We start from the raw sequence: 10,610 nt of genomic DNA, 5'->3' as shown, positions 1-10,610 counted from the left end.
ATCTCTCTCCTCCTGGCTTTTTTTCACACAGGCTGCCTCTTCCTTAGCAGTGAAGAATAAATTTCACTTTTAGTTAAATAATATTCCAATTATAAATATTTAACTAGTTGTTTTTTAATTAGTTAATTATTTAATTAGTCATTATAGGAAGATAGTTATTCCACTGCTAAACAAGACAGAGAACACACACACACCACTGAAATTTTTAAGATTTATTTTCAACCTCCCCAAATCTTCCATAGATGAGCACAACATTTATTACACTTTTCAATAACAAGAGAGCAGAAAGCACAGTTCGCAGAACGGTTTATATTAAGTTAGCAATGTTACATAAGAACAGTCCTTGATGATTTCCAACCAAACTAATAGGTCCATTCTATGATTTTTCTACTCAAAGAATTGTACTTACTTAATGTGCAAATTTAATTGTTCTCTTATACCAAAACAATTCCAACTATATATCCATTATTATTTGAAAAATAACGTGAGTTTGTCAAATTTGTTGGGTTGAGAGAAGATCCTCTGTGTACTTCACTAATCAAATGTGGGGCACCAACTGAAAAGATTTTGCTCTTAGAGGCCTAAACAAGCAAAATAATAATAATAATAATAATAATAATAATAATAAACCAGTGAAACCACCCCAGAAATTTTCAAAAATTGTAATTAACTAATGATAAAACCACATCAAATTGCTAAATAATCTCTAGGATATTGTAAGTCAGGGTTCATTTTCACTTATAAAAAAAATAAAGAAAAGTAAGCTGAATCAGAACAGTCATGTGTGACTTAACAATAGGGAAATATTCTGAGAAATATATGGTTAGGCTATTTCATCACTGTGTGAACATCAGAGTGCGGTCAAACACACCTTGATGGTATAACATACCACACACCTGGGCTAAAGCTCCTAGGCTAGAAACCTGTACAGCATGTTCCTGTACCGAATACTGTAGCAATTATAACACAATGGTATTTGTGTATTTAAACACAGAAAAATTACAGCAAAAATGCAACATAAAATATTTTTTAAAATGGACACCTATACAGGACATTTACCATGAATGGAGCTTGCAGGAATGGAGCTTGCAGGACTAGAGTAGCTCTGGGTGAGTCAGGGAATGAGTGTGAGTGAATGTGAAGGCCTCAGACATTACTGTAAACTATTGTAGACTTCATAAACATTGTCTACTTAGTCTACACTAAATTTATAAAAAATATTTTTCTTTCTTCCATAATAAATTAGCCTTAGATTACTGTAAATATTTATATTTTATATACTTTTAATATTTTTATATCTTTAATTCCTTTATAACAACAGCTTAAAAGACACATTGTACCATGTTCAAAAATATTTTCTTTTTATTCTCATTCTATAAGCTTTTTTCTAATTTAAAAATTTTTATTTTATTTATTTTTTAAACTTCTTTGATACAAGCTAAAGCACAAACAACATGAGCCGCGGCCTACGCAGGGTCAGGATAACAGATAACACTTTCTTTCTTTCTCACATCGTGTCCTGTTGCAAAGTCTGCAGGGACAACATCACACATGGAGCTGTCATCTCTGTAACAATAATGCCCTCTTCTGGATAGCTCCTGAAGGAAGGAACTCCTGCGGAACTGCTCAGGGTCTTTCTTCCTCATCCACACTCAGGTTAAGGTTGTCTGCCATCTTGACCACAGCCTTGTTGATTTTTGCAACCTTTGTGCTACAATGCTATGATGGCTACAATGTCACTAGGCAACAGCAATTTTTCAGCTCCATTATAATCTTACGGAACCACCATTGTGTATGTGGTCCATCATTGTCCAAAACAGGTAAGAGGTGCATGACTGTGTAAACATTGTGTAAAATATTTCTAACTGTAATTTTCTTTTTCTGTTTAAAAGTTATCTCATGATTTGTTGTTATCAGAAACTCTATGGAACTAAACTGATGAATAATTTCAACACATAAAATAATTATGAGAGAGGAGATTAACTAATAGCTTTTGTAAAGAGGATTATCTATGAACAAAGTCAAAGCTTGCCATTAAACTCCTATATAACTTTAATGAGAAAACTTCTCTCTTCATTTGTTAGATGCAAAATAAGACTGTCTCTGTATACTTACTACATAATAATGCATAAATAAAATTATTTTCCTACAATCCTAATAAACAGTTATCTAAAGGATTATCTAACATATAATACATAAAATAACAGGGCATATTAAAAGATCTTTGGTTATATTGCAGTCATAAATTCTGGTTGTTTAGGAAACGGGGGAGAGACATGACAAAATCCCTGTGACTCACAAAGGCTTGGGGTGTTAAGCCTCAAACACACTTATTTACAGGGTACTTCCAAAACAAACTAAAAATGTGAAGTAACATTTATTTTCACAACTCCACAAGAATCAGATAAGATACCTAGGCATTTTAAATCACTCCTAGATATAGTTTTTAAAGTTATTTTTAACAGGAATTATGATAACACCAGAAAAACGGCAAAAACCAATTGTGACAAAAAGTTAGTATTTGGTGAGTTATCATCTTTTTTTTTTTGTACTGTTTTTACTTAGACACTGAAAGATGAAATTACTTTTTCATTGCTTAGTAGTTGTTGGTACAAATAAGAGCCACAAAAATGTGTACATTAAATAAATATGTCCTAGTAACAAAGAAACGATAAAGATTTTGGCACAAGAGAATCGACTACGTCAAGACTATACATAGGTTGGTTTCCCTTATCTGTTAAAACTTTTCAAGTTGTTTTCTTCTTTGCACGGTCCAGTCAAGTTTCTTGTGAGGGCCGTCGGGAAACTTTTGTTTTTCAGCTAGAAAGCTTGGCTTAGTTTTCCATGGCACCATTTATGTTCACTACCCAATTGGCTTCAGTCACATCTTGTTATTTTTGATGTTTTTCATTTTTGAAGATTTCTATAAGTAAAGAAAAAAATAAGAGGGGTCCATCAGAAATATGTATTGGAAATATCCAGGAAAAAACTACTTGCTTTCAAGTACTGTTTATAGGACACTCTCATGCATATATGCTGTTTGAGAAATAATTGGGCTAAAAGTAAGAAGAGTCACAAAAAAAAAGTAAGCAACGTAAGCTCTTTAGTACAAGGTATTTCTATGAGATAGACGATAATACCTTAAATTTATAAAGTGTTTTTCAGCTTACAATGTGCTTTTATTTGCATTTTTTGTTTATCCACATAAAAATCTATTAGACAGGTAATGTCAGGTAAAAAACTGAATTCACAGTGAAGGTAAGAGAATTGCTCAGCAACCACACAGCTTGACAAACAGACTGAAGCTGATTGTGCTGCAAAACAAATAACTGCTGGCAGACCCACCACTCTGGCTGCGGCGTGATGTCTGCAGAATAGAACCCGAACCTGCTGGAGTGCTGAAGACTACACAGGAGAAAAAGGTTACCTATAAATGTTAAACTGAAGAAAGGGCAGCAGGTCTCAAGCATAAGCTGTATGAGGTAAAGCATCTGATTAGCATATACACACTTGACCTTAACACAACATCGCATGGATACATTGCAAATAGGAATTCTGTTTATGTTCAAGCAAGACACTTCCTTCTTTTCCAGAATGGCTTTGTGGAGCCTGGTGGGGCGAGGTGGGTTGTTAAAAACCCTAATAGCATGTGACAGCACTGTAATAGTCAAGAGGTAAAAACGAACAAGCAAACAAAAACCAGTCATCTCTTTAGTTCTTCCATACCCATCGTTAGTGATCTGCCGAGTGCTAGCCACATGGACACCTAGAGGAATACTTTGAGGGTTCTGCCTAAGTGCTCCTTAATCTATGCCTTCCTCCTCCCTTCCTTCTTCCTCTCTCTTCTTATCTTCCTTCCCTTCTCTCCTCCTTCCTCTCTCCTTGCCTCCCTCTTCTTCCTTTGTTCCTTTCTTCTTTCTTTCTCTTCATACCTTCTTCTTTTCTCCATCTTTTTTTTCCTCTTCTTCTCTCCTATCTCCTTCCTTCTTTCCTTCCTTCCTTTCCTTTCCTTCCTTCCTTCCTTCCTTCCTTCCTTCCTTCCTTCCTTCCTTCCTTCCTTCCTTCCATCTTCCTTCCTTTCTTCCTTCCCTCTTTTTCTGCTAAATACTAGCTCGTATAACCTTAAGGAAGTTATCTAGCCCTTATGTGCCTCATTTTCTCATCTTTAAAGAAAGAGAGGAGGTATAAATAGTGCCTATTTTATATGATGCCTATGAGCCTATTATGACAACGATTAAATGAGTTAATAAATGTAAAGAGTTTTATATTTTATAGTGAAAAATTATTTTGTCTCACCAACTCTTAGTTATTTTTAGATGTGTGAAATAGAAAGACGAAATACACAGTTTTGTGACCTCTGAAGAGCTCATCACAGACTATTTGAGAAAGCTCGAAGAAAGGAGATGTCAAAGCAGAAAGAAGTAGCATCTCTTCACACATCACGTTAATTCCCTTAACAGCCTGAACTTATTTTCTTCTGTCAGTATCTCCTCCCAGAGTTAATATGGGCTAGGAGCTGAGGGCTAGAAAGAAAGTGGGGTGTCAGTAGCCTGTTGAAAGAAGGTCACCTGAATGGTTCCTGCTCTCCTTGATTTTCTTCCCTCTCCTTGCCACCCACTGTCATCAGATGCCACCTTTAAATACTTTGGTCTCCTTTCCATCACAACAGCAGTAAAACTACAGACTATAGTATAGACATTACAGATGAAAGCATACAAGGATTTGGGGCTGTACACTCAGATTTTACTCCCACTTTCATCACCTACTATCTCTGTGACTTTATTTGTAAAAAGGAATAACAACAGTATTCTCTCCTCCTCCCAGTGTTGCTTTTCTTGGGGGAAGAGGAGATTGAGGGCAAATGAAATAGATATAATATAGTATAGAAAACAGAATCTGAAACCCTAGGTATGAGTCCCTTATTCTAAGACTCACTGGCTGTGTGTATCTTGAGGAATCTCTGTATTCCATTTCCTTATCAGAGAAGAAATTTTGATAGTAATAACTGAATCATAGAGTTGAAGAAATAGCAAATGAAATAATGGACCTGCAAGTGCTTTGTAAAATTTAAAGTGCTACAGAAATATTACTTGCTATTACCATCTCATATTCACATAAAACTATTACAAGCCCATAGTGTGAAAGTTCAATCTGTCATCTTGACAGTTATTAGTCTCACTCTCCCTTGTCAATAAATTGATTTAAGATAGTACATAGTTAAGCAGAAAAATGGGAAGTGAAGGAGTTAGAAAAATTAGATTATCTCAGAATAAAATAATAAGATTTAAACAATCTTAGTTTTGGAGGATCTTATAAAGTGCCTCTCTCTGCCTGAACCAGACCAGTCTCCCACCCAGTGTATATAATAAGAATGTTCGAAATAACATCTGTGCTTTAGTAGCCAGTTCAAGTTGACAGAGCAGATATCACATTGAATTGAAACTGTGTTGTTACTGCATTAACTTTCAAAAAATCACAAATGTGCAGAACTTGATTTTTCTGATTATTTAATTTTTAAAATTCAAATTGATTGAAAACAGTCCTTTGGCATTCATCAACCATTCCTTTTGAAAATGTCACAACCTTAATATAGAGGTGATGTTTTTTACATTGAATTAAATGTTTACTGATTACTTTTGAATATTCACAATTACATATATAATAAGATTAACCAATAGATGTGCAATCATGTGTTCTTGGTTCCTTGGAGATCTAGCTAAACACTTCGTTCATTGAGAAATAGATGTAAAATGTGGTTTGGTTTTGTTTTTCTCTTTAAACGGTCTCCTTCAATACTCAAAGGTGTCCTGCGACAGTCAAAATCCACATTCATGTAAGAATAACCAGCTGTTCAACCAACAAACTCACGCTGTGTATACATAAAATGACTAATTTCCTTGATTGAGAGGATTAAAGAAAATTTCCATTTTCTTTTATTTTAAAGGAATCAAATTCAAGTATATATAAATTTCCTAACAATCTCATAAAGCTGATGTTTCCTAAAGATTTAATTTGGACTAAGGTGAGTCACACCCTGCTAATTTCCTTATTGCTCAACAGTAACACCTGAAGTGAGCACTTTTAGGAGGCAGCGTGATTGTGAAATATGGTTTCCTGGAATCTCTACTGAACATATTCAACTGGATTTTCATCCATATACCATTTCATATGTGTACTCATCTTCTACTATTCTTAGCATGGTTTGTAATTAAGTTATTGGTTAAGACTGAACTGACTGCTTTATTCTTTGCTTCTTTCTCATCTGTAGCAGATACATGGATAGAGCATCATTTTCCAGAAATGGGTCTTCTTGTATACTCATGACAACTGTTTATTATACAGAAATTGTTTGATAGGTCTTATATGTCAATCACAGAATAGGAATCTGGGGTTCATTTTTCTACTCAAGAAATATTTATTGAAAGCCTACAATGAACCACTCACTTTTAAATCTAAAGCTCTGGCAGACTAATAAAAAAGTCTCTGCCATCATGATGCCTGTAAAGCCAGTGGCCACGGCCAGGGCCACCATCAGAGCAGCCCAGCCCATGCAGGTTCGCATTGGATTCGGACAGTCAGTAAAGAAACAACGGAGCCAAGAACTGATGGGCCTTCATCTTTAATCCTAGCTTGCACCTGGCGGGCAAGTAAAAACACACACTGGGCTCCAAAACCCAATCACATTCAGTGCTCACAAAGCTACTGATTTATCCGAGTTTCCTAGAATCAAAGGTTTCTAGCTCACTAGCCTTATTCTCCTCAGTTCCTCATCTCCTTCCTTATCCCAGATACAAACTCTACACAAACTGGTATCTCACTCAGCACTCTGCCATCTTGGCTGCTTCTCCTGGCCTACTCCACGTGGCCTCCTTCTGTTCTCTGCTCTGCTCTCTCCTCTCTCTCATGCTAGTCATCCCAGGAACCAAGAGTGCAAGTTCCCGCTCTGTCCCCATTTTATAATGTAGAAATCCAAACCTTTAATCCAATATACAAAACAGGGAAGTCTCTAATACAAAGTCACTTCTCTGAGGCATGATTGGATTGTACCGCCCTACATCAAAAAGGGTAGGAAAGGCTTAATCCCAAAACCAAGCCCCAGGCTACAACGATCCTGCCTGCCCACAGAGACACACATTAATATCACCTGGGCAATGGCCTCCACGTGGGCAGTGGCGCCATCTTTAACAAAGTGAGCATAATACATTTTATCTGCCCAACAATGCCCTTACATGGGGAAGGTGACTCATAATCAAAATAAAGAAGCAAAGCATTGGATGACATCAGGGAGGTAGGTTCAGTTAGGAAAATTACAAAATCGACTTGGAACACCAAGGTCACTGGTTCAAACCCCTAGCTTGCCTGGCAAGGCACATACAGGAAACAACAACTAAGAGTTGATGCTTCCTGCTCCTCCTGTATCCTTTCTCTCTCCTCTCTAGTATTTAGCAGAAAAAGAGGGAAGGAAAAAGGACTCATGATAAATAAAAATAATATACACTCAGGAAAATTACAAATTCAAATAAGATGGTTTAAAAAGGCTTCATAAAAGAAGGTAATGGTTACGGAAAGTCCTAAAAAAAGCAAAGCTGACAGCCATGTTGATTTCTGGAGGGAAGATTATGACAATTAGAGAAAACAGCCCGTGTAAGCATTGAAGTTTATTATTCCAGCCTGCTGGGAACTACCAGTGTTGTGTGGAAAAAACCTACTCAAGATACAAACTGATGTCAAGAGGAAGAGGGGGAGGCCGGCCAAAGGAGGCAAAGAAGACCTCCTGAATTTCCTTCTCACTTAGCTTTTATTGATCAGAAGCAGAACAGAGGTAACAGGATTACAAGGAAGGGTGGCCAGGTGATAAAGTGGAAGAATGACTAATGGATATTTTGCTGACATGGGGAAAGAGCTAATTTGGTCAGTACATTTTTTTTTCTTTTGTTAATTAACAAGCACAGAGGAAGGGGCAATCTAGAACCTCTAGGCTAATTTTCTAAACCCTGGTTCAATGCATTCCTTTGTGTCTGCACAAAGGTCACTCACTCACACAGTTACTTGATGTTTGCATCCAACAGACATTTACTTAGGGATTCTAACTAAAGTTATCCAATCCAAGGCATAGAAGATTCAAGGTTAGATGAGTGATCCTCAACATTGAAGATGGAGCATCTCTAGAGTTTCTGAGAAACATGTAGGAAGTCAATGTGGCTGTCAGGAGAGAGAGACCATTGAAGGATTTTGAGGAAAGGGGTTAAATAACTTGAATTAGTTTATCACAGTTTTTCTGGATGTTATGTTGAAAATAAGACAGTATGAAGCAAGAGCAGAAGCTGACAGTCTAGTTAGGAAGCCAGTACAAGAGTCCAGATGAAAAATGATGATGGCTTGTACTAGGTTGATAACAGTGACCATGGTAAAATATGATCTCATTCTAGATAAGGTCAAATAAGTTTGTAAATATGATATATATGTTTGCTCGCTTACAATTTGCATGGGGTGTGGGAGACAGGCTGTAAGCTGGCAAAGTCATTATAGCCTAAGGCTTAGTTTTAAGACTAAGCCTTTCCCACTCTTTTAATACTAAGATCTTTTCAACATCCTTCTAATACTAAGATCTTCTCAAAACTAAGCTTTTCCCCATACCCTTGACTGTTGCATGATGTAGGGTGGTGCACTTTTTTTTTTTTTTTTAATTTTTTTTACAGGGACAGAGAGAAAGTCAGATAGAGGGATAGATAAGAACAGATAGACAGGAATGGAGAGAGATGAGAAGCATCAATCATCAGTTTTTTGTTGCGACACCATACTTGTTCATTGATTGCTTTCTCATATGTGCCATGACCGTGGGCCTTCAGCAGATGGAGTAACCCCTGCTCGAGCCAGTGACCTTGGGTCCATGCTAGTGAGCTTTTTTGCTCAAGCCTGATGAGCCCGCACTCAAGCTGGCAACCCCGGGGTCTCCAACCTGGGTCCTTCCACTTCCCAGTCCGACGCTCTATCCACTGTGCCACCGCCTGGTCAGGCGAGTGGTGCACTCTTATGAGGAATCTCATTTATGCCTCAGATAACTGGCTTTGTATCAGAGACTTCCTTATTTGTATACTGGCTTAAAGGCTTTAATTTCTGCACTATAAAATAAGGGAGACCAGGAGCTCTCTCTCTCAGATCCTGTCATCAGTATTGGAGAAGAGAAGCAGCCAAGATGGCAGAGTGCTAAAGGAGAAGCCAGTGTGTGCAGAGTTTGTGCAGAGAGAAGGAGAGGAAGAACAGAGGTGATTAAGGCTGGTGAGGTATAAACTTTTGATTCTAGGAATACTGAGATGAGTCAGTGGCTTTGGGAGCCCTGAATGGAAAGGGAAGTGTTTTCTGACTGTGTGTATTCCTTGCCCACCAGGTGCAAGCTAGGATTAAAGGTAATGGACCACCAGTTCTTGGCTCCATTGTTTCATTACCATCTGTCTGAATCAAATGTGAACCTGAACGGGCCAGGCGGCTATGATGGTGGCCGTGGCTACTGGCTTTACATAGATACTGTTTGAAGATAAAGCCAATAGGACTTGTTGATGTAGTAGGTGTTATGTGTGAGAAGAAAAAAAAGATTATTCACAAGTCTTCTGCATTATTTTTAAAAGTGTAGTTTGGAGACCTCCTGTACCATAATCAACCAAAAGACATATTATAATAGATACCAGTTCCTACCTGACAACTTCTGAATCAGGCCCTCTAGAGCAGAAGTCAACAAACTTTTACTCTAAAGGACCAAATCATAAACATTTTAAGCTTTTACATCTGGTCTCTGTCAAAACTACTCAGCTCTGAGAAAACATGAAAGCATCCACAAACATCATTAAATGAATGAGTGCATCTGTATTCTAAAAACTTTATATAGACACTGAAATTTTAATTACATGTAATTTTCACATGTCAAAAATATTTAATTTTTTCAACCCTTTAAAAAAAAAACAACATTCTTATCTCATGGGTTGTACAAAAGCAGATAATAGGACAAATGTGACCAACTTCCAGAGTTTGCAAACCCTGCTCTAGAGAGTAGATCCTAATATTTTAACATGCCTGCCTGACCTGCAGTGGCGCAGTAGGTAAAGCATCCACCTGGAATGATGAAATAAAATATAAAATAAATAAATTTTTAAAAAGATTATTTTAACATGCATCAAGTGACTATATTTTTGTGTTCAAGGACTTAGAAAAATACTGAGATAAAATTTGGAAGTTACTGTCAACTGTTCCTTCTTCCTTTGCTTAGTTTATGGTTCAGAATAAAAATGGGCTTCTTGAATAAAACAAAAACCAGAATTGGTTTAGAAAAATGAATAAAACAAAGATTTTTACTTGCCAATGGAAAAAACAAATGGCGAGAACAAAGAGGAAGGGAAATTAAAAATAATAATGAGATAAAAATTATTCACGAGGAAAGTGAAGGAGTCAGAGGGAAGCTTAAAAGCTTATTGTTTAGTAGTAACTTTCATACTCTAAAAAATGCATTTATCACTAAAAAGGATCAATGAGTGATTTGTACTTGACTCAAAAAATCTCAATGACAGACTATATATGTAGTCCCTTGTTCTACCTAGTTAAGATACTGTCAGTAGTCT

General features: G+C 36.8%; 1 protein-coding gene across 1 annotated transcript in view; it reads right to left on the bottom strand.

Moving 5' to 3' along the window:
• Positions 1 to 234: 234 nt before the first annotated feature.
• The window catches only part of THEMIS (thymocyte selection associated), a 192,975-nt gene continuing 182,599 nt past the window's right edge, over positions 235 to 10,610 (bottom strand). The window contains exon 6 of the mRNA XM_066373279.1: positions 235 to 2,923. Coding sequence (XP_066229376.1) covers positions 2,892 to 2,923 — 32 coding nt within the window. The 3' untranslated portion in view covers positions 235 to 2,891. The remainder of the gene's footprint in view (positions 2,924 to 10,610) is intronic.

Source organism: Saccopteryx leptura, chromosome 3, assembly GCF_036850995.1.
Source record: "Saccopteryx leptura isolate mSacLep1 chromosome 3, mSacLep1_pri_phased_curated, whole genome shotgun sequence".
Taxonomy (NCBI): Eukaryota; Metazoa; Chordata; class Mammalia; order Chiroptera; family Emballonuridae; genus Saccopteryx; species Saccopteryx leptura.
The sequence above is the reverse complement of the archived record's forward strand: the minus strand, read 5'-3'. Positions and strand labels throughout refer to the sequence as shown.